This window comes from Salvelinus alpinus, chromosome 2 (assembly GCF_045679555.1).
Source record: "Salvelinus alpinus chromosome 2, SLU_Salpinus.1, whole genome shotgun sequence".
Classification (NCBI taxonomy): Eukaryota; Metazoa; Chordata; class Actinopteri; order Salmoniformes; family Salmonidae; genus Salvelinus; species Salvelinus alpinus.
The window spans coordinates 78917964-78943371 of record NC_092087.1 but is presented as its reverse complement, the minus strand read 5'-3'; the positions used below and the strand labels follow the sequence as shown (position 1 = coordinate 78943371).

The window sequence follows — 25408 nt, the reverse complement described above, 5'->3', positions numbered from 1 at the left end:
AACTACTTAAGAAGTACTTTTAAGTAGTTTTACTTCAGTACTCTACACCACTGATTAATTTACAAGCATAATTGTCTCCATAGTTCCTGGGAGGGAGAAATGCACCCATTTGTGATTCATACATTGAAATTGTATTGAAACAGGAGGACCAGTAGGGAGCACCCTTCCCTCTCTGTAAGTAAATAAAAAATGTACTGTATTTCCAAATGTGAACTATTGTCAAGTAGAGGCAATACAAAGATAATAAAGAATGAATAAGATAAGAAAACGAGTCAATACACTACTAAGAGATGTCAAAAGTATTTTTATTAAATAAACAATAAATTACTATAAATAATACATGAATATATAAATAATGAATGCAATACTGAAATGACATCTCAGCATATCAGAACAACTTTTTTAGAAAAATGGGTTTTAAATGAAACGATGAAATTCACAGCCAAAAGTTTCACTGCTGTTTTTAAGAGATGTGGAATGATTTGAGTTACTGCAGTTTTAGTGATGCATTGTTACTAGCGGTTGGTTGATGTACACACCACGTTCAAAAATGGTTCATGTATTGAAATGACTGTGCATTGATATGCGAGCTGGGGATATCCTTACATGAAAATGACAGAAGGACTAGGAGAGATGTTTCCTGACATGCACACATAAAAACATTGTATAGAAACAAGAGTGAGAATTGTTTTTTTGTATTATTTTTAAATTGTTCCTTGAAAAAACGTCTTCACTAATACCACACTAATGATATACGACTACACATTTCCAAACGTTAAGACACCAAATTGAGTCACTTCTCACTCACTCACACATACAAACACACACACGCTGTATGATTGTATAAAATGTTTGCAGGGAAACCCCTTTTAGGATACAGTTTAGATCAAAAGTGAATTGTTTGATAAATATAGTGAAACTTAATTGCTTGTAGGCTACTTCTGGAATACCTGTGCTCTATCGAAGGGTGATTTCCATAAGAAACCTTGGTAAACATTACCATGTCATAACTGATCGGGTATATTTGGAATGATTACTCTGGTAACGGAGGACTTCTTGTAAACATGCACTGGGCATGGGTCACCAGATGAAGTGGAAGGAGTGAATAGGAGGGAGGGAAGTAAACTATAGAGATAGATACAGGACTAAAAAGAGACATCTATCTAAGTCTATGAATAAACCATTTCCTATCACAGGGTGAGTATGCGCAGGGAAGCACTGCCCTCGTGTGGCAGAGAGAAGGAAAGCCGGCATTAAAGCATTAAAGGGAATTGGCACGTCACTTTGACATCAGCACTTCCAAAAAAGCCCACAAAAGTTGTGAATGGCAAAGAACATTTCAGACTGTGATTTCTATATTTTGTGCAATTTAAAGATAAAGTCACAAAATAGCTATATTGTAAATAAATAAAGCCCTTTGTCAATTTATATTTATGTCACAATGCTTCCGTGGAAGTTGAGGTGCTCATTTACAAGCCACTTCATAAAGTATTTCAGCACAAAATCAATTCTTATGGTGGCAGCTACATAACATACTGTATACTTACAGGGCAAGGATGAGTAGAGCACAAGGAGAGCGGAAATAGGATATCCATTTTTTATGAATAAAGGGAATTCCCTTGAATTTGAAGTACTTCATTTGATTCATTCCCTTCAATCCCAAAATGCTTTGGGTTGCAGATTTAGCTGGGGGTGGTGGATGGGGTCTGTTCCTGGGGCATACATCTACACATCTACATTATAACAAAAATAACAAAATACATTTGCAGTGGCGGCCACTATTTATTGCGCCGCTGCTAAATGCATATAGGGGAAACACTGGGGTTGGCCTTGTTTTGGATTGCAGGATCAAAGGTTAACCCCAGGTGTAACTGGGATGTGAGTGTGGGTGGTTTAGGACGATGGGCCGAGGAAAGGGAGACGCAGGACATGTTTTGGAATGAAAGCTCTCCTAACATGATATTTGGAATGACAATGAATTCCACATCTATAATGTTCTCCAAAGCATGCAGTGATGCTCATATCACAACATAGATTTGTCTATCGATATCTTTTGATCTCTCTGTTTATCTCTCTCTATCCTTAATCCCTGGTCCTAAATTTAAAGGTTGCTGTCTTGAGTGTTGTTGGCCGAGATGGGGTGCAGACCTCCGTTGTCGTTGAGTCTCCTGGCGCGGTAGGTTTCATAGTGGATGTTGTGGGTGACTTCCTTCAGGTCCTGGAGGTGAGACCTGGGAGGGAGAGTGGAGAGCGGGTGGGCATTAGCTGATAGCTACATACAGTTGGATTTGTTCACTAAAGTCAACTTCAAAGCCATAAGAGACTCATCTGTAATTGTATTGTAAGAATAGGAAAGCTATAAAGCATTAGTAAAAGATAGATCAATGTACGATTGATTGCTTTACCTGATGAGGAAATCCCGTAGCAGAGCAAATTCGCAGTGATTGGGATTTTCAACTGTAACAAAATACAAGAAAGAAACCATTTGGTATAAAAAAAATCTAAATCACATTTGCTTTACATGTCTGAGCCTGGGCCCAACTACAGTATAACAACCTCCATAAATCCATTCCCTCTGCCTCTCTGACGAGAAAGGTCAACATAATACGCTTGGCATTAATATAGGACCTAATTAATTATATTGAGGTTATAAATAAACCTACCTTCTACCACACCCCAGGCTGTCTTCCTCCCCAGAACCCGTTTGCCGTTCACTTGGAACTCCTTGTCGCTCCCCACCACTGCAAAGGGCATGGCCTCCTGTGAACAGACTCGTTTAAACAGGTTTCAATTTTACGAGGAAAACATAAGAAATTTACGAATCCCGTGAATAGACAGAGTCAGGAGTTATTATTCTTCTGAGGAGGGGTGTCAGAAAGAGAGCTAAAATAACAAAGAACCAGAAAGATAGAATAAGAGAAATAGTCTGATATTCATATGAAATTAATTTCAATATTTGAATTGCCTAATCATTTTGTCAATCGCTATTTTGCATGCTCATACCATTGAGGCATGGGAGAAAAAGAGGGAGAGATACAAATTTATCTCGTGTTCACATTATTCCACTTGAGAGGAAGAGTATTAGGGAGACATAATCAATTGAAGTGGATTTCAACAATTGGAACAGAGGCCCTTACCCTAATCTTGTCATTTTCATTCTTATCCTCCATATCATCATCAAACTCATTCTGCGGGTAGTACTCAATCCCATACGTCTCCAGCTCCTTCCTCACCTAAGAGATGAAGAGGAGGCAGAGGTTACATATCCTAATCCTAGAATAATGTGTTCCCTCATGACTTGGTTATCCATAACAAGTTCTACCATTACTTCTATCTAGACCAGGGATATTCAACCTGGGGTCCGCGGCCCCTAGTACAGCTGGGGGTCTGCAAAAATATAGATACCAAAGAGCTCCAAAGAGCTCTATTTTCATGTCATCCAACAAATCTAAACGCCTGGAGTTTACTCACCGGCATTGGTACTTGGATTGGAACTGGTGCTTTGGACAGATGACATGAAAGTAGTGCTCTTTGGCCATGAACACCAGTGGTGGGTTTGGTGTCTAAAAAAGAATGCATAAGCAGAAAAGAGCCCCATACCTACTGTAAAATATGGTGGAAGATCTTTGATGTTATGGGGCTATTTTGCTTCCACTGGTCCTGGGGCCCTTGTTAAGGTCAACAGCATCATTAACTTTACCCAGTACCAGGACATTTTTGCCAAAAACATCAAAATCCACAAAGAAATGGTTAATTGGCCACAAAATCATAATTTTTAAATGGCAACCTCAGTCTCCGGACTTGAAACCCATTCAAAACCTGTGGTTTGAATTGAAGAGGGCAGTCCATAAGCGCAGACAAAGGAAATCAAGGATTCGGGAGGTTTCTATATAGAGGAATGGTCTAAGATCCCTTCCAATATGTTCTCCAACTTATAAAACATTTTAGAAAAAGGCTCAGTGCCATTTCCCACACAAGGTGAGGTATTAAAAAGTATTGAAAACAGGGGTGTCAATAATTTCGACCACTACCTTTTTGAGAAAAAAAGTATTACTTTCTAATTTTTGCTTATCTTTAACAAGGCTATAAATAATTTCAGACCCCACTGTGTAAATATATATATATATATATACTTTTTTATATACTATATATATATATACATATATACATATATATATATACAGTATATAAAAAAGTGAAAGAATATGTTTTATTCCAATGTTTTTATGAATATTGTTAGCGAAACAGATTTTTTTATTTTTAAATTACATATCTACAGTAGAAAAGAGGAAAATATCTTCTTTGCCAACATTATTTCTCAACTCCTAATATTGAGCTAATTACACTCATTGGAGCTAATTACACTCACTTGAGTATCTGACATAGGCTTTGAAAAAGCACCCACAAGTACCAGTTGCAGCAAGTGCCGCTGGCTGTTCGTAAGCTTTCTTGACATGGACATACATGGCAAACCTTTGTTTACTATCAAAAAATGTGTTTGGAGTTACATTTTTAGCTAATAGGCTATGTTAGATTTTACACCAGGGTTCTCCAACCTTTTCTAGCATAAAAAAAAAAAGAAAAGTCGCGAGCTACTCATTTCTTTCTAGCTTTCAAATAGGCACATTCTTCTCTTCTCCCCTGCAACTCTTACCCAGGTCCTTAGCGTACAAGAGAAAGTAGTGCACTATGTTTTCTGTCAATATACAGTAGAAGTCAAAAGTTTGGACACGCCTACTCATTCCAGGGTTTTTCTTTATTTTTACTATTTTCTACATTGTAGAATAATAGTGAAGACATCAAAACTATGAAATAACACATATGGAATCATTTTTTTCCACAACAGAACAATGACCCAACACACCTCCAGGCTGTGTAAGGGCTATTTGACCAAGAAGGAGAGTGATGGAGTGCTGCATCAGACCTGCTGCATCAGACCTGGCCTCCACAATCACCCGACCTCAACCCAATTGAGATGGTTTGGGATGAGTTGTATCGCAGAGTGAAGGAAAAGCAGCCAACAAATGCTCAGCATATGTGGGAACTCCTTCAAGACTGTTGGAAAAGCATTCCAGGTGAAGCTGGTTGAGAGAATGCCAAGAGTGTGCAAAGCTGTCATCAAGGCAAAGGGTGGCTACTTTGAAGATTCTCAAATACAAAATCTATTGTTTATCACTTTTTGGGTTATTACATGATTCCATATGTGTTATTTCATAGTTTTGATGTCTTCACTATTATTCTACAATGTAGAAAATAGTACAAATAAAATGAAACCCTGGAATGAGTAGGTGTGTCCAAACTTTTGACTGGTACTGTACTTTCTCATGATATACAGTACTTCTGCCAGGTAAGCCTACTTTGCATATAACATTTAATTGAGAATGTTTTGGGACAGGTATTTCTGTCAACCAACAAGACGGTTATCACAATAAACAAACGTGCGCACCACATAGGCAGATGGGCAATATTTCTGGAAATTAATTGGCAGATATTGTGTCAGGTTTGGCTTTTTAACCCAATAGTGGCTAACCAGGGGTGGGATAATGTCCATGTTGATTAGATAGTAGCTGAGAGCGCTTGCGATGTCTGACAATTGTGAGATTTATATATGACAGTTTGCGTTGGAACACCTGAAAATTGCACGTACTTTCAGAATTGTTTGGCGAGCTACTCATTGGTGGGCTGTGAGCTACTGGTAGCTCACGATTGGAGACCCCTGTTTTACACTCTTCCAATTATAATGTGGGGATGTCAAAATAATGAAAAACGATCAACCAAATCTATTCATTTTAAAATGTTGATTACTTCTTGCCATTATCATTCACCTGATGACACAACGTTTTTTGCTATGATGGGGGTCCCTGGGTTGCTGGTTTGCCTTGGCTGGGGTCCCTGGTTGAAGACCCCTGATCTAGACTGTAGTTACACATAAACAGTATCATCCATAAAGGTCTCTCCCTGATACATGGCTGTTGTCTCCTTTGATGCCATAGAAGTCAACAGCCATGTATTAGGGGTAATCAAGGTCAAGGGTCAAGGTCTCTCATCCCTCACCCTATGTTTGAACTCATTCTTCTCGTCAGGGGTCATGGTGTCAGACTTGGCGATGACGGGGATGATGTTCACCACACGACTTAGGTGCTTCATAAACTCAATGTCCAGCTGTCGAAGACTGAGAGAGAGAGAGAGAGACAAAGAGAGACATTACTTTGTCAGCTGGGATAGAAACAATTAGCAATCCTACAGCAGGGCTGGCATGCATTCGTGATTCTACAACCAGGATTGCATGCAGTGAACAAATCTTTTCAAAAGCTTCCCAATTTAAACCCAAAACCCAGTCTTTTCAGAACAGTTCTATGTCTGTCTCCCGACTTTAGGACAGACACAGGCTCATTGAACAACAGTTCTGTCCCTGATTGAGGTCCTTGGGTGTAGGTGACAGCACAGAAAACATCCCGTTAACAGAAAACATCCCGTTAGTCGCAATGATCAAGGCAAGAAAAAGAACATGGCACACAGAAGACTAACTGTTTATGTAAAGGGCAATTTCACAGTTCAGATGAGTTGGCTTCATCTGTTGGAGCGAACCATGTTGCCTGATTGTGTTGTGATGTAGCTCAAGAACGTGTTTAGGTCTCAAATTAAATGTCAGTACAGCTGGAAGTAAACTCATTAGAAATGGGATAGAGAACTGAGAGAGAGTCTGTGTGTGTGCGTGAGCTTCCATGCATGCGTGCGCACGTGAACGCCAATCAGATGTCAATGAGAGATACTAGGAAGTGGATGTAACTCGTGAGAGATACTAGGAAGTGGATGTAACTCGTGAGAGATACTAGGAAGTGGATGTAACTCGTGAGAGATACTAGGAAGTGGATGTAACTCGTGCATACATTTGAGCATGTTCTAAATTAGGACATTTCTATTTCTGAATCGCATGATGTATTTTTAACTCACGAGTGTCCCGTTGGGGAGATAAAGTAGAGGCAGCAGTGAACTCTGGTGTCAGGGATTCGCTTCTTTCGAGCAATATTGACCTCTTCCTTCAGGAACTTCTCATACTGCTCGTTGATGTACTTGGAGATGGGATCCCAGCTGCAGATGGATGGAACACGGTGGGTGTTAGGAATATACAGTATAAATACACACAAAACCATTATAGCCGTGGTGGGTAGGTGGGTACGGTCAGGATAAAGAGAATGTACAATATGTAAAAAATATTTTATAGTTTGGCAGTTCTATTTCTATCTGAATCATACGCACGGTTGAATCTAAATCCAACGCATGCCATTGTGCTTAACTAATTGAAAAATGTAGTGACCCCAAACAAAAAATAGACTAATGAACATTCTTCCCACACACTCACCAGTTTTCATTGTTGATCTGATCACCAAAACCTGGTGTGTCGATTACTGTCAACTTCATCTTCACTCCGCCCTCCTCGATCACTGCAACATTCAATTACAACATTCAATTGCCACATTCAATACAACATTCACACTGTAAGTACTTTTGCCAAAATCAGGTGACAAAAAGTTAAACACTCAAGCAAGCAGTCAATATGTACGCTTTTTCCTTGTCTCGTAGAAGGGGGTTTTTCTTTGACGTCAGTGAGGATGACAAATGTGCAACGTTGCAGAAATAAAGATAGCAGTACAGTGTTTTTGGCCAGACAGAAAAAGACAGAAGCTCTTCTCTGCCTCTGTGTCTGTCTGGGATGCCAGGTGGGCTGCACGTGCCAGCTGTGCCAGTCTAAGACACCTCAGGGCATATTCTGTCAAGTCTTTCTATGCCCGCGGCTCTGCGCATGGCAGTGCAACACTGCAGCCCCTGCAGTCAACACAGCCTAGTGTATGGTTATAAATGCCATCACTACAACATTATAACATGAATTGGCCTCTGAACGCTAACCAAACAACCGAACCAAGCAAATGACAGCTTTAATCAAATATCAACAGTAGAAGATACACACATACTCACACACAAACACTCTCACGCATGCACAAACACTCTATCCCTCTCTCTCTTGCTCACACACACATAAATGTCTCTCTCACCGTGGGACACTGCCTTGATCTCCACTGTCTTGGGGATCTTATGCTCGCCGCCCCATCCTGAGCTCCACCTGCTGACCTGGGACTTGAACAGCGTGTTCACCAGCGTTGACTTCCCCAGCCCGCTGTGACCTGAGAGAGAGAGAGAGAGAGAGAGGGTGGAGGGAGAGCATGGTTTGAGGCATGATGTTGTTGAGGAAGAGAGACAGAACAAGGGAGAGGCACGACTTCATTTCATGTTTCATGTCTCTGTGTTTGCTAGCACACCATGGGTTCACGTACTCTTCAGAAAGACACTAAATATATCAATCATACCAGACACAAACAGAAGAGGTTGTCCTTCCTTACTTACCCACTATCATAATATTGAAGTCGAAACCAGCCTTCATGGTCTTCTTCCTCATCTGCTCGATGATGGTGTCAATCCCAATGTATCCCAGCAACGTGGATCCACTGCCCGAGTGTCCCAACCCTGGAACTCGATCAACCCCGACCCCGCCACCTAGCCCTGATGGTCCATGGGGTGCTGTGGGGGATGGTGCTGCGACATGAGGGGGCTTGGCAGGGACAGCAGGTTTGGGTCTCACTTCGGGGGGAACAATGGACTCTGACATGTCTGGAGGGTAAAATATGCTTTTATTAGGCCTATTTCATTGGGCTATATACTGTACAGTACCTTCAGAAATGATTCATACCCCTTGACTTTTTCCACATCGTTGTGTTACAGCCTGAATTTAAAAGGGATTCAATTGAGATGTTGTGTCACTGGCCTACACATAATATCCCATTATGTCAAAGTGGAATTATGTTTTAAGACATGTTTATACATTTATTAAAAATGAAAAGCTGAAATGTCTTGAGTCAATAACTAATCAACCCCTTTGTTATGGCAAGCTTAAATAAGTTCAGTAGTAAATATCGACTTAACTAGTCATATAATAAGTTGCATAGACTCACTCTGTCTGCAATAATAGTGTTTACCATTCATTTTGAATGACTACCTCATCTCTGTACTCTACACATACAATTATCTGTAAGGTGACTCAGTCAGGCAGTGATGGTGCATTAATACACCCAGGCACAACAAAGACACAGGCATTCTTTCTAACTCAGTTGCCGGAGAGAAAGGAAACGTCTCAGGGATTTCACCATGAGGCCAATGGTGAATTTTAAAACAGTTACAGTGTAACCGCTTTCGTCTTCCTCCTCGTCTGAGGAGGAGAAGTTAGAAGGATCGGAGGACCAATGTGCAGCGTGGTAATTGTTCATCTTGTTTAATAAAAGTGAACACTCAAAATACAAAAAACAACAAATGTGAAAATCCGAAACAGTTCTGTCTGGTGCAGACACACGAAGACTGAAGACAACCACCCACAAAACCCAACACAAAACAGGCTACCTAAATATGGTTCCCAATCAGAGACAACACAAAACACCTGCCTCTGATTGAGAACCATATCAGGCCAAACACAGAAATAGGAAAACATAGAAATACAAACATAGACTGCCCACCCCAACTCACGCCCTGACCATACTAAATAAAGACAAAACAAAGGAAATAAAGGTCAGAACGTGACATACAGAGTTTAATGGCTGTGATATGAGAAAACTGAGGATGGATCAACAACATTGTTACTCCACAATACTAACTTAAATGAGAGTGAAAATAAGGAAGAAATTAACTTTATCTCCTGAATACAAAGTGTTATGTTTGGGGCAAATCCAACACAACACATCACTCTTCATATTTTCAAGCATGATGGTGGCTGCATCATGTTATCGGTATGCTTGTCATCTGTCACACCCTGATCTGTTTCACCTGTCTTTGTGATTGTCTTCAACCCCCTCCAGGTGTCGCCCATCTTCCCCATTATCCCCTGTGTATTTACGCCTAAGTTCTCTGTTTGTCTGTTGCCAGTTTGTTTTGTTCATTCAGACCTACCAGCATTTTTACCCTTGCTCCTGTCCTGTCTATAGTGCATGTTTCCTAGTTTTCTGCCTGCCCTGACCCTGAGCCTGCCTACCGTCCTGTACCTTTGCTCCACTACTCTGGATTACCGACCTCTGCCTGACCTGATCCTGAGCCTGCCTGCCGTCCTGTACCTTTGGCTACCCATGTTCTATTTAATAAACTTTTGTTACTTTGACATTGTCTGCACCTGGGTCTTACCTTCAAACCCGATAGTACGAACTGGCCATGACTGACCCAGCAGACCCGGGCCAGCTGCGCGACACCATCTCCTCCCAAGGAGCCACCTTTGGGAGGCACGAGGAACTGCTTCGTGGCCTTATGGAGGGGGTCCAAATGGTGGCTGAATGCCATAACTGGGCATTAGACATTTTGCTGGAGCAATTCCGCGGGTTGTCTGGGAGGCAGCCTACCATGGTGGTAACCCCACAGCCCCTCAGTAACCCAGCTGCTAGCAGCGCCGTCTCATCGGTCACTCCACCCTCCACCATAACTGGGCATTAGACATTTTGCTGGAGCAATTCCGCGGGTTGTCTGGGAGGCAGCCTACCATGGTGGTAACCCCACAGCCCGTCAGTAACCCAGCTGCTAGCAGCGCCGTCTCATCGGTCACTCCACCCTCCACCATAACTGGGCATTAGACATTTTGCTGGAGCAATTCCGTGGGTTGTCTGGGAGGCAGCCTACCATGGTGGTAACCCCACAGCCCCTCAGTAACCCAGCTGCTAGCAGCGCCGTCTCATCGGTCACTCCACCTTCTCAGGAGCCCCGCTTACACCCTCCCCCCCTAGAAAAGCACCGGTCGGGCATTTCTAGCTCAGTGTGCCGTCATTTTCGAGCTTCGGCCCTCCTCCTTCCTCTTGGATCGCTCCAAGATAGCCTATCTCATCACGCTGATGTCCGGGAGGGCTCTCATCTGGGCTACTGCTGTATGGTAACAGCAGCTGGCCATATGCGTTAGTCTGGAGGGGTTTGTGGGAGAGGTGAAGAAGGTTTTTTACGGCCCGTTCTCTGGGAGAGAAGCTGCCCGGAAGCTGATCCAGCTTATGCAGGACTCCCGCAGTGTGACAGACTATGCTGTGGATTTCCGCACGTTGGCAGCGGAGAGTGCTTGGAACCAGGAAGCACTGTTCAATATGTTCCTGCACGGAGTCTCGGAGGAGGTCAAGGACGAGCTTGCAGCTCGGGAGTTACCTACGAATCTCGATTCCCTCATTGCTTTGACCATCCAAATCAATGGACGACTACGGGAACGACGGAGGGAGAGGAAATTCGACTTTGCTCGAACGTCCAGGGATTCCACCTTGCCTCCGAGTCACTCTGAAGTCCCCGACGATCCCATTGCCGAGAGAACCCGAGGCTTCCCGACCTTCCCTGAGAGTCGTCGAAGACAGCTGAGTCACTGCTTCACGATCCTATGCAACTAGGTAGAGCTGGGCTGTCGCCAGCGGAACGGCAATACAGGATCAACACAAAGAGTTCTTGGTCATTTTGCGTCCTCTTGTCCTTTAAAAAAACCAGGCTCACTGGTAGGAGCGAGTAGTCTGGTGGGCTATATGGAGAACTTTCCTGCTTCCCTTGCTCGCACCCCTTTTCATGTCATTCTGCTGTGGGGAAACCAGTCTAAATCTCTCTGGGTCCTCATTAACTCTGGGGACGCTACCCTTTTTGGACGCTACCCTGGCTTCCGAGCTGAACATCCCCACTCAGCCCCTCTCCACTCCCAACGATTTTAGAGCGCTGTATGGGCGCTTTATAGGCCGGGTCACTCATATTACCACTCCCATCAACCTACGGGTGTCAGGGAATCACAGCGAGACTATTCAATTTCTGCTCATGAAGTCTCCTCAGATTCCTGTGGTTTTGGGATTCTCCTGGCTCCAGCGACACAATCCCCTCATCAACTGGTGCGATCATGGGCTGGAGTCTGTTCTACCACGCCCAGTGTCTGAAGTCAGCTCAACCTGCCCCGGGACGTCTTCCTGGGGGCTTGGAAGGTGCCCTGGACCTCTCCGCCATTACCGCGGAGTACCAGGACCTTCGGGGGGTGTTCAACAAGGCCCGGGACACTTTGCTTCCGCCGCACCGACCATATGACTACGGGATTGACCTTCTCCCTAGCACCACCCCGCCCCGGAGATGACTGTACTCGCTGTCGGGCCCGAATACTAATGCTATGGACACCTATATTGGGGACTCCCTAGCTGCAGGATGTAAACGTCCTTTGTCCTCTCCCGCCGGCACAGGGTTCTTCTTTGTGGAGAAGAGGGACAAGACCCTGCGCCTGTGCATCGACTACCGGGGACTCAATGACATAACGGTGAAGAACCGCTACCTGCTACCACTCATCTCCTCGGCCTTCGAGCCGCTCCAGGGGCCGACCGTGTTCTCCAAGCTGGATCTACGGAACGCCTACCACCTGTTGCTGATACGGGAAGGGGATGAGTGGAAGACCGCCTACAACACGGCCAGCGGCCACTACGAGTATTTGGTCATGCCATTTGGCCTCACCAATGCCTCTGCCAGGTTCCAGACTCTGGTAAATTATGTTCTCCGCGACATGTTGAACCAGTTCATCTTCATCTACATTGATGACATCCTCGTCTTCTCCGGCTCCCCCCAAAAACATGTGCTCCACGTCCGACAGGTTCTTCAATGCCTCCTGGAGAACCAGTTGTTTGTCAAGGCAGAGAAATGCGATTTCCATCACTCCACCATCCCCTTTCTGGGGTACATCATCTCCGCTGGGAGTGTTCAGATGGATCCCGGGAAGGTGAGGGCGGATTGGCCCCAGCCTTCGTCCAGGGTGCAGCTGCAACATTTCCTGGGGTTCGCCAACTTCTATCGCCGCTTTACCCGGGTTTACAGCACCCTGGCTTCCCCCGTCAGCACTCACCTCTCCCAAGGTTCCGTTCACGTGGTCCCCTGCTGCTGACCGGGCATTCCGGGACCTCAAATACCGCTTCACCATTGCTCCCATCCTGGAACATCCTGACCCTTCCCGTCAGTTCGTGTTGGAGGCCAATGTGTCTGATGTAGGAGTGGGGGCGGTCCTGTGCCAGCGTTCTGCCCTGGACCTGAAGCTACATCCCTGCGCCTTCTCCCATCGCCTCAACGCCACAGAGAAAAACTATGATGTGGGAAATCGTGAGCTTCTTGCAGCGAAGATGGCGTTGGAGGAATGGAAGCACTGGCTGGAAGGAGCGGAACACCCGTTCATCGTATGGACCGACCACAAAAATATAGAGTATCTCCGCACCGCCAAGTGCCTCAACTCCAGGCAAGCTAAATGGGCCTTGCTGTTCACACCGTTCAACTTCTCCCTATCATATCGGTCGGGATCCAAGAATGTCAAGCCGGATGCACTGTCTCACCATTATAGCCCCACGGCTATTACCCCGGAGTCCGAGACCATCCTTCCCACCTCGTGCCTGGCAACAGCATTCAGCTAGGATATAGGGAAACAGGTCCGGGAGGTGCATCGTTCCCAGCCGAAGGAGGTCGGCATTACGTTCTGCCCAGATGTTTGTCCGCCACTGTCGTCGTACCCGGAGGAGGCCGGTCGGCCCTCCTTAAGACCACCTCCAGGTTTCGACGACAAGCGGATCGCCATCGAACCCCGGCTCCCCGGTATCAACCGATCACTGCCCGCACCTGCACGCCCGTCTAGCATCACTACTCTGGACGGCTCTGACTTGGAATACGTGGACAACTACAAATACCTAGGTGTCTGGTTAGACTGTAAACTCTCCTTCCAGACTCACATTAAGCATCTCCAATCCAAAATTAAATCTAGAATCGGCTTCCTATATCGCAACAAAGCATCCTTCACTCATGCTGCCAAACATACCCTCGTAAAACTGACCATCCTCCCGATCCTCGACTTCGGTGATGTCATCTATAAAATAGCCTCCAACACTCTACTCAACAAACTGGATGCAGTCTATCACAGTGCCATCCGTTTTGTCACCAAAGCCCCATACACTACCCACCATTGCGACCTGTACGCTCTCGTTGGTTGGCCCTCGCTTCATACTCGTCGCCAAACCCACTGGCTACAGGTTATCTACAATTCTCTGCTAGGTAAAGCCCCGCCTTATCTCAGCTCACTGGTCACCATAGCAGCACCCACTCGTAGCACGTGCTCCAGCAGGTATATCTCACTGGTCACCCCCAAAGCCAATTCCTCCTTTGGTCGTCTTTCCTTACAGTTCTCTGCTGCCAATGACTGGAACGAACTGCAAAAATGTACCTCGCCACCATGGCCTTTTTTTTGCCTTTACCTCCCTTATCTCACCTCATTTGCTTACATTGTATATAGACTTATTTTTTTACTGTATTATTGACTGTATGTTTTGTTTAGTCCATGTGTTACTCTGTGTTGTTGTGTGTCGAATTGCTATGCTTTATCTTGGCCAGGTCGCAGTTGCAAATGAGAACTTGTTCTCAACTAGCCTACCTGGTTAAATAAAGTTTTTTTTTTTTTTATCATCTCGGGCAGAAGGTATGGCTGTCCACCCGGGATCTGCCCCGCAAACTCTTCCCCCGGTTTATCGGCCCGTTTCCCATCTCCAAAATCATTATCCCCTCTGCTGTTCGTCTTCTGTTGCCCCGGACCCTTCGTATACATCCTACCTTTCATGTGTCCAGAGTTAAACACATGTCTCACAGCCCTTTGTCTCTTGTTTTTCCCCTTGCTCCTGTCCTGTCTATAGTGCCTATTTCCTAGTTTTCCCGGTTTTGACCTTTCTGCCTGCCCTGACCCTGAGCCTGCCTAACGTCCTGTACCTTTGTCCCACTACTCTGGTTTACCGATATAAAGAAAAGGAATAGAACTAAGCACAGGCAAAATCCTAGAGGAAAACCTGGGAGACAAATTCACCTTCCAGCAGGACAATAACCTAAAACACAAATATACACTGGAGATGCTAACCAAGACGACATTAAATGTTCCTGAGTGGCAGTTTTGACTTAAAGCGGCTTGAAAATCTATGGCAAGACTTGAAAATGGCTTGAAGATTTTTTTAAAGAATAATGTGCAAATTAGAGGTTGACCGATTATGATTTTTCAATGCCGATACCGATACCGATTACTGGAGGACCCAAAAAATCCGATACTGATTAATCGGCTGATTTTTATATATAAATGTGTAATAATGACAATTATAACAATACTGAATGAACAATGAACACTTTTATTTTAACTTAATATAATACATCAATAAAATCTATTTAGTCTCAAATAAATAATGAAACATGCTCAATTTGGTTTAAATAATGCAATAATACAGTGTTGGAACAGGTAAAAGTGCAATATGTGCCATGTAAAAAAGCTAACGTTTAAGTTCCTTTCTCAGAACATATGAAAGCTGGTGGTTCAATATTCCCAGTTCTTCAATATTCCCAGTTTTAGGTTGTAGTTATTATAGGAATTATGACATTTCAACTATTTCTCTCTATACCATTTGTATTTCATATACCTTTGACTATTGGATGTTCTAATAGGCACTTTAGTATTGCCTGTCACGCCCTGACCTTAGTATTCTATGTTTTCTGGATTATTTTGGTCAGATCAAGGTGTGACGAGGGTGGATATGATTGTTTTGTATTGTCTAGGGTTTTTGTATGTCTAGGTGTGTGTGTGTAGTCTAGGCATATGTAGGTCTATGGTGGCCTAGATTGGTTCCCAATCAGAGGCAGCTGTTTATCGTTGTCTCTGATTGGGGATCCTATTTAGGTTGCTATTTTCCAGTTTGGTTTGTGGGTTATTGTCTATGTGAGGTTGCATGTCTGCACTCAGTGTTTATAGCGGTCTCTTTTGTATAGTTTGTTCAGTGTTATTTCTTTATTAAAAGAAGATGGATTATCATCACGCTGCGCCTTGGTCTCCTCTATACGACGATCGTGACATTGCCAGCCTAATCTCAGGAGTTGATAGGCTTGAAGTCATAAACAGCGCTGTGCTTCAAGCATTGCGAAGAGCTGCTGGCAAACGCAGTAAAGTTTGAATGAATGCTTACGAGCCTGCTGCTGCCTACCACCGCTCAGTCAGACTGCTCTTTCAAATATCAAATCATAGACTTAATTATAATATAATAAACACAGAAATACGAGCCCTTGGTCAAATCAGGAAACTATTATTTCAGTGAAATATGGAACTGTTCCGTATTTTATCTAACGGGTGGCATCCATAAGTCTAAATATTGCTGTTACATTGCACAACTTTCAATGTTATGTCATAATTATGTAAAATCCTGGCAAATTAGTTCGCAACGAGCCAGGCGGCCCAAACTGTTGCATATACCCTGACTCTGCTTGCACTGAACACAAGAGAAGTGACACAATTTCCCTAGTTAATATTGCCTGCTAACATGAATTTCTTTTAACTATGCAGGTTTAAAAAAATGTACTTCTGTGTATTGATTTAAGAAAGGCATTGATGTTTATGGTTAGGTACATTTGTTGTAACGGCTTTCGTTGGTGGAAGGAGAGGAGGACCAAAATGCAGCGTGGTACGTATCCATATCATTTAATCGAGAATGAATACAAAATACAAAAGAACAAGAGAATAAATGAAAAAAACGAAACAGTCCCGTATGGTGCAAACACTAACACAGGAAACAATCACCCACAAAACACAATAGAAAACAGGCTACCTAAATATGGCTCCCAATCAGAGACAACGACTGACACCTGCCTCTGATTGAGAACCATACTAGGTCAAACACATAGAAATATAAATACAGAACAAAACATAGAAAATCAACATAGAATGCCCAACCCAATTCACGCCCTGACCAAAATAAAATAAAGACATAAAAAAGGAACTAAGGTTAGAATGTGACAGTACCCCCCCCCCCAAAGGTGCGGACTCCAGCCGCAAAACCTGAACCTATAGGGGAGGGTCTGGGTGGGCATTTACCGCGGTGGCGGCTCTGGAGCGGGACGTGGACCCCACCATAGTCTCGGCCCACTTATGTGGCACCTTAGGAGTGGCGACCCTCGCCACCGACCTCGGATTGGAGACCCTAGTAGAGGGCAGCACTGGACTGAGGGGCGCCTCTGGCCTGAGGGGCGCCTCTGGCCTGAGGGGCGCCTCTGGACTGGCGGGCGCCTCTGGCAGCTCCGGACTGGCGGGCGGCTCTGGCAGCTCCGGACTGGCGGGAGGCTCAGGCTTGGAGAGAGAACCTGGAGGGAGGAGACGGAGAGACAGCCTGGTGCGTGGCGCTGCCACAGGACCCACCAGGCTGGGGAGACCTACAGTAGGCCTGGTGCTTGAAGGAGGCACCGGAAGGACCGGGCTGTGGGGGAGCACTGGAGCTCTGGTGCGCAGCCTTGGCACCACTTCTCCAGGCTGAATGACCACTTTAGCCCGGACCCTCCAGAGTCCAGGCACAGGTTGAAGCGGGCTGTGGGTGAGCACTGGAGATCTGGTGCCTACCACTCGCACCTCTCCCTTAGGCTCAATGCACACATTCGCCAGGCACGAGCGGAGCGCAGGCATAGGACGCACTGCACCCTCCCAGCGCCCCGGAGACACAGCACGCAGAGCCGGCGCAGGATGCCCTGGGCCGAAACGGCGTACCGGAGACCAGACACGCTGAGCCGGCACAATACGCCCTGGCTGGATGCCCACATTCGCATGACACTTGCGGGTGGCTGGCCTATAGCGCACCGGGCTATGAGCGCGTACTGGCGACACCGTGCGCTTAACCGCATAACACGGTGCCTGACCAGTAACGCGCTGCTTACGATAAGCACGAGGAGTGGGCTCAGGTCTCCAACCTGACTCTGCCACCCTCCCCGTGTCCCCCCCCCCAAAAAGAAGGGGGGCTGCCTCTCGTGCCTGTCGCGCTGCCGTGCTACCTCCTCATATCGCCGCCGCTCAGCTTTCGCTGCCTCCAGTTCTTTCTTGGGGCGGCGATATTCCCCAGCCTGTGCCCAGGGTCCCTTACCGTCTAGTATCTCCTCACATGTCCATGAGTACAGAATCCTCTGCTTCTGTTTACCACGCTGCTTGGTCCTTGGTTGGTGGGTGATTCTGTAACGGCTTTCGTTGGTGGAAGGAGAGGAGGACCAAAATGCAGCGTGGTACGTATCCATAATATCATTTAATCGAGAATGAATACAAAATAACAAGAGAATAAATGAAAAAAACGAAACAGTCCCGTATGGTGCAAACACTAACACAGGAAACAATCACCCACAAAACACAATAGAAAACAGGCTACCTAAATATGGCTCCCAATCAGAGACAAACGACTGACACCTGCCTCTGATTGAGAACCATACTAGGCCAAACACATAGAAATATAAATACAGAACAAAACATAGAAAAACAACATAGAATGCCCACCCCAACTCACGCCCTGACCAAACTAAAATAAAGACATAAAAAAGGAACTAAGGTCAGAACGTGACATTTGTGCAACGATTCTGCTTTTTTCGCTAATGCGCTTTTCTTAAATCATCACCCGTTTGGCCAAGTTGAAGTAGGCTGTGATTCGATGATAAATGAACAGCCACCGCATTGATTATATGCAACACAGGACAAGCTAGTTAACCTAGTAATATCATCAACCATGTGTAGTTAACTAGTGATTATGTGAAGATTGATTGTTTTTTATAAGATAAGTTTAATGCTAGCTAGCAACTTACCTTGGCTCCTTGCTGCACTTGCGTAACAGGTGGTCAGCCTGCCAAGTAGTTTCCTTGTTGATTGCAATGTAATCGGCCATAATTGGCGTCCAAAAATGCCGATTACCGATTGTTATGAAAACTTGAGATCGGCCCTAATTAATCGGCCGTGCCGATTAATCGGTCGACCTCTGGTGCAAATATTGTGAATCCAGGTGTGCAAAGCTCTTAGAGACTTACCCAGAAAGACTCACAGCTGTAATCGCTCCCAAAGGTGATTCTAACACTCAGGGGTGTGAATACTTACGTAAATTAGATATTTATTTCATTTTCAATACATTTGCAAACATTTTGAAAGACATGTTTTTACTTTGTCAATATGGGTATTGTGTGAGATTTTTTAAATATTTTATCCATTTAAAATTTAGACTGTAACACAACAAAATGTGGAATAAATCAACAGGTATGGCTCATTTCTGAAGGCACTGTAAAGAGAATGATACCTGTAGGAGACTGGTTTACCACAATAAATAGTGCACTGCACAACAGATGGTGATGAAAACAGACATATGGCTATACATGGGCAATTTGAGCCTAGGACACTCCAGGGCATACAAATGTAGCTGCTTCTGTGTATGAGTATGAGATCATCCATAAGCCTTGACATACAATACCAGTCAAAAGCTTGGACACACCTACTAATTCAAGGGTTTTCCATTATTTGTACTATTTTCTACATTGTAGAAAAATATTGAAGACATCAAAACTATGAAATAACACATATGGAATCATGTAGTAACCAAAAAAAGTGTTCAACAAATTAAAATATATTTTAGATTCTTCAAAGTAGCCACCCTTTGCCTTGATGACAGCTTTGCACACTTTTTGCATTCTCTCAACCAGATTCACCTGGAATGCTTTTCCAACAGTCTTGAAGGAGTACCCACATATGCTGAGCACTTGTTGGCTGCTTTTCCTTCACTGCGGTCCAACTCATCCCAAACCCTCTCAATTGGGTTGAGGTTGATGATTGTGGAGGCCAGGTCATCTGATGAAACACTCCATCACTCTCTTTCTTGGTCAAATAGCCCTTAAACAGCCTGGAGTTGTGTTGGGTCATTGTCCTTTAAAAAAAACAATGATAGTCCCAATAAGCGCAAACCAGATGGGATGGTGTATCGCTGCAGAATGCTGTGGTAGCCATGCTGGTTAAGTGTGCCTTGAATTCTAAACAAATCACAGACAGTGTCACCAGCAAAGCACCCCCACACCATCACACCTCCTCCTCCATGCTTCATGGTGGGAACCACACATGCAGAGATCATCCGTTCACCTACTCTGCGTCTCACAAAGACACGGCGGTTGGAACAAAAAGTCTCAAATTTGGACTCATCAGACTAAAGGACAGATTTCCATCGGTGTAATGTCCATTGCTCTTGTTTCTTGGCCTAAGCAAGTCTCTTCTTATTATTGGTGTCCTTTAGTAGTGATTTCTTTGCAGCAATTCAACCATGAAGGTCCTCATGAGAGCCAGTTTAATCATAACGCTTGATGGTTTTTGCGACTGCACTTTAAGAAACTTTAAAAGTTCTTGAGATTTTCCGGATTGACTGACCTTCATGTTTTAAAGTAATGATGAACTGTCATTTCTCTTTGCTTATTTGATCTGTTCTTGCCATAATATGGACTTGGTCTTCTACCAAATAGGGCTATCTTCTAGAGGTCGACCGATTATGATTTTTCAACGCCGATACCGATACTGATTATTGGAGGACCAAAAAAAGCCGATACCGATTAATTGGCCGATTTTTATCTATATATTTGTAATAATGACAATTACAACAATACTGAATGAACACTTTTATTTTAACTTAATATATAAGAAAAAATTAATTTAGTCTCAAATAAATAATGAAACATGTTCAATTTGGTTAAAATAATGCAAAAACACAGTGTTGAAGAAAGTAAAAATGCAATATGTGCCATGTAAAAAAGCTAACGTTTAAGTTCCTTGCTCAGAACACAAGAACATATGAAAGCTGGTGGTTCCTTTTAACATGATTCTTCAATATTCCCAGTTAAGAAATTTTAGGTTGTAGTTATTATAGGAATTATAGGACTATTTCTCTCTATACCATTTGTATTTCATAATCCTTTGACTATTGGATGTTCTTATAGGCACTATAGTATTGCCAGCCTAATCTCGGGAGTTGATAGGCTTGAAGTCATAAACAGCGCTGTGCTTCAAGCATTGCGAAGAGCTGCGGGCAAACGCTGGAAAGTGCTGTTTGAATGAATGCTTACAAGCCTGCTGCTGCCTACCACCGCTCAGTCAGACTGCTCTATCAAATCATAGACTTAATTATAATAGAATAAACACACAGAAATATGAGCCTAAGGTTATTAATATGGTCAAATCCGGTAATTATCATTTCAAATACAAAAAGTTTATTCTTTCAGTGAAATACGGAACCGTTCCGTATTTTATCTAACGGGTGGCATCCATAAGTCTAAATATTGCTGTTACATTGCACAACCTTCAATGTTATGTCATAATTATGTAAAATTCTGGCAAATTATGTTTTCGCGAATGCGCTTGTTAAATCATCACCCGTTTGGCGAAGCAGGCTGTGATTCGATGATAAATTAACAGGCACCGCAATGATTATTTGAAACGCAGGACAAGCTTGTTAAACTAGTAATATCATCAACCATGTGTAGTTAACTAGTGATTATGTTAAGATTGATTGTTTTTTATAAGATAAGTTTAATGCTAGCTAGCAACTTACCTTGGCTCCTTGCTGCACTCGCATAACAGGTGGTCAGCCTGCCACGCAGTCTCCTCGTGGAGTGCAATGTAATCGGCCATAATCGGCGTCCAAAAATGCAAATTACTGATTGTTATGAAAATTAATCGGTCGACCTCTACTATCTTCTGTATACCACCCCTACCTTGTCACAACACAACTGATTGGCTCAAATGCATTAAGGAAAGAATTTCCACAAATTAACAAGGCACACCTGTTAATTGAAATGCATTCCAGGTGACTACCTCATGAAGCTGGTTGAGAAAATTCCATGAGCGTGCAATGCTGTCATCAAGGCAAAGGGTGGTTACTTTGAAGAATCTAAAATCTAAAATATATTTTGGTTTGTTTAATACTTTTTAAATGGGGCAGCAGGTAGCCTAGTGGTTAGAGCGTTGGGCCAGTAACCGAAAGGTTGCTGGACCGAATCCCAGAGCTGACAAGGTAAAAATCTGTTGTTCTGCCCCTGAACACAGCAGTTAACACACTGTTCCCTGGTAGGCCTTCATTGTAAATAAGAATTTGTTCTTAACTGACTTGCCTAGTTAAATAAAGGTTCAATATTTTTTTTTTTAATAAAGTAATGATGGACTGTCATCTCTCTTTGCTTATTTGACCTGTTCTTGCCATAATATGGACTTTTATTTTACTAAATAAGGCTATCTTCTGTATACCACCCCTACCTTGTCACAACACAACTGATTGTTTCAAACACATTAAGAAGGAAAGAAATTCCACAAATGAACTTTTAACATGGCACACCTGTTAATTAAAATGTATTCCAGGTGACTACCTCATGAAGCTGGGTTGAGAGAATGCCAAGAGTGTGCAAAGCTTTCATCAAGTCAAAGGGTGGTTACTTTGAAGAATCTCAAATATAATATATATATATTTTTGTTACTACATGATTCCATATGTGTTATCTCATAGTTTTGATGTCTTCACTATTATTCTAAAATGTAGAAAATAGTACAAAATAAAGAAAAACCCTGGAATGAGTAGGTGTGTTCAAACTTTTGACTGGTACTTTTGATCACAGGTCAGAAAAGCAGATACTGTCAGCGGAATTTAGAGCATCAATGAATAACCATATTCTGTCACTTGCTGTCTCTCTCTTGCTCACACACACACACACACACACACACACACACACACACACACACACACACACACACACACACACACACACACACACACACACACACACACACACACACACACACACACACACACACACACACACACACACACACACACACACACACACACACACACACAGACAGACACAAATAGTCTACACATCAAACAGGCATACACAACATCAAATAGGCTTCTGACAGATTATGCAAAGCCTGCTCAAAATTGGGAGTGGTGCAAAAATACATATTTGGGCTCTCTACTAAGCTCTCTACTATGTCATTTTACCTGGTATAACCTCTCTTTTTTTGTCATAAATCATATCTCAAATTTAAATCTAAATTCTCTGGCTGAATGTGTGGTCTGTCATCCCATCAAAGATAGACTACAATGATGATGTTAGAGCATCCACATCATATCTTTGTGTGATTTCTGATGGCGACAATTTGGGCCATATTTCCCACTGTGCTCCGCAAGCTGGGGGGGGGGGGGTTATTTTACGTTTTAACGTCCTTTCTACAGTCTGACTGAAGGCTAGCCAGATCAATCCACATTTCGCTAGCTTGATCATAAATATCCTGAACAATAACCCCGATCATGTTTAATCTCACAAGCTACACGATAGCAGCTGATTACCTACATCCCAAAACCTGTTTAACCAACCCATTGTCCCGGCTCCATCCATGCTGGATAAATGACGCTAAGTTAGCTAGCTAACGTTAGGTATGCTAGCTGTCCGCATTCGTCTGCTGTGATGTAGATTGTTGCGCGACTTACCGATTCCTGTTTATAGATTCAATTTCCCAAATAGTTTTGTTCAGCAGTGAAATTTCGACTAGTCTTTCAACCCAATGCTCCAGAATAAACGATGGATGTCCAACATAGGGAAGCAAAGATGTAGGAAACGGGTCATGTGATTTGTCTGAGTACCTCTTTCCCTCCGTCCCTCTCTACCTCTCTCTCTCTCTCTATAGTCGAGAGCACCCCTTTTCGTTACCAAGGCGACAAGATGAGAGAGAGAGGTGATGCAGAACGCATGCTCAAACAGAACTTTGCCCCGAGGCAACCTTTTTGGCATCACCTGAGTATTTTGGTCATTTTTGCACAACCAATCAGTATTTGATTAGACCAAATTGTAATTGACAAAAATCAATAAAAATCTGCATGAAAAATATATTGATCCATGTAGCCTATTTATCGAGATTAGTCATGTTTCATAATTTCTTTCATTTTCATTTTGGTAACTTAAAGTCATGAGAGACAATTCTCCAGAAATGCTTAATAGCAAGTCTGTATACATGAATGATAAAAAAATATCAAATTGTTGTGTGTAATCTAAAAAGCAACAACCAAACACAATTTCATTGGTATTGTATAATTCACTGTAGGGCTAACCAGGGTTGGGTAGGTTACTTTCTAAATGTAATCCGTTACTAGTTACCTGTCCAAAATTGTAATCAGTAAAGTAACTGTTGGATTACCCAAAGCGTAATCTGATTACTTTCAATTACTTTTGGATGAGCCTACTTTCCCCTTAAGAGGCATTAGAAGAAGAGAAAAGGATCCATCAAACACATTTGGTGTGTCATCTTAGTGGTCTCTGACTTGTGGTCTCTGTCTTAGTGGTCTCTGACTTGTGGTCTCTGACTTGTGGTCTCTGACTTGTGGTCTCTGTCTTAGTGGTCTCTGACTTGTGGTCTCTGACTTGTGGTCTCTGACTTGTGGTCTCTGACTTGTGGTCTCTGACTTGTGGTCTCTGTCTTAGTGGTCTCTGACTTGTGGTCTCTGTCTGAGTGGTCTCTGACTTGTAGTCTCTGACTTGTGGTCTCTGACTTGTGGTCTCTGTCTTGTGGTCAGACTCTCTCAGGTGGAACAAACCTAAAATTGGGCCTTTTTTAAATGCTGAAAGGTGTCATAATGTATTTTCTTTCCACAAACATCCTTTCTGAATTTCAAAGTAATCATCTGTTTTTTTCAAAAGTATCTGTAATTTGATTACAATATTTTTGCTGGTAATGTAACTGATTACAGTTTTTTCCATCAGATTACATCACATAATCAGTTACTCTCCAACCCTGGGCCTAACTACAACATTCCATATTTCGAAAATGCATTGAATCAGTCACAGCACACCACAAAACTGAAATGAGAAGCATTTGCATCCAATGATCAAATAGTACCATACTCACATATATGGCGTTTTGTTGTTAGCTCTTAGGTTCTCGCACTGCTGTCTTCTGTGTTCATGTTGTTTGAGTTTGTTTGTTCTCTCTAGTCTACATGGTGTGCAGACTTTTTGCCTTGTGTCATGTGTCACTCACTTTACCCCACTGTTCCCCCAAACTTTGGTTTTATCACACAGTTCTTGCATGTCTGTTACTCTTCTGATAAGGAGCCATGTCTCAAATTCCCTCCAGTGCCTTCTCTAACCCCCCTCCTCTTTCTCTTTCTCGCTCTCGCTCTCTCTCTCTCTCTCTCTCTCTCTCTTTTCTGCCATCTCTCTCATCCTGACTTTCAGAGTAATATGTTAAGCCTGAATAAAGAGAAATTATAACCAACAAATCCGATTTTGTTTACACTATCATGTGCATGGCCTTCACTGAAACTTTTTTCTCATTACTCACCCATTGACAAATGCACTCGAGGAGGTGTGGTGATGTCATCATGTAATTGCTCTGCCTCTTCATCAACAGATGTCATGCTTGAAAGAGGGTGATCCAATTCATGTGATGGTGAGATATCCATCTCTCCTGGTATGTAGCAGTCTATACCCTGGCTCTGGCGTTGGGATGGTTGTTCAGCGACCT

The 25408-nt window shown here is 43.3% G+C and overlaps 1 protein-coding gene across 2 annotated transcripts; it reads right to left on the bottom strand.

The window, feature by feature from the left end:
- Positions 1–284: 284 nt before the first annotated feature.
- On the bottom strand, positions 285–24928 carry septin3 (septin 3). Of its 2 annotated transcripts, none has more exons than XM_071351317.1 (10): positions 24791–24928; positions 8404–8667; positions 8055–8183; positions 7364–7445; positions 6955–7092; positions 6055–6172; positions 3138–3233; positions 2664–2760; positions 2406–2457; positions 285–2231 (listed from the first exon to the last, which is right to left on the bottom strand). In XM_071351317.1, the coding sequence occupies exons 2-10, from the start codon at positions 8663–8665 to the stop codon at positions 2102–2104; spliced, it is 1104 nt and encodes a 367-aa protein (XP_071207418.1). In that variant the 5' UTR covers positions 8666–8667; positions 24791–24928; the 3' UTR covers positions 285–2101. The 2 variants fall into 2 exon arrangements, with proteins under 2 accessions (XP_071207418.1, XP_071207413.1); XM_071351312.1 differs by lacking the exon at positions 24791–24928 and adding an exon at positions 23379–23540.
- Positions 24929–25408: the final 480 nt, after the last annotated feature.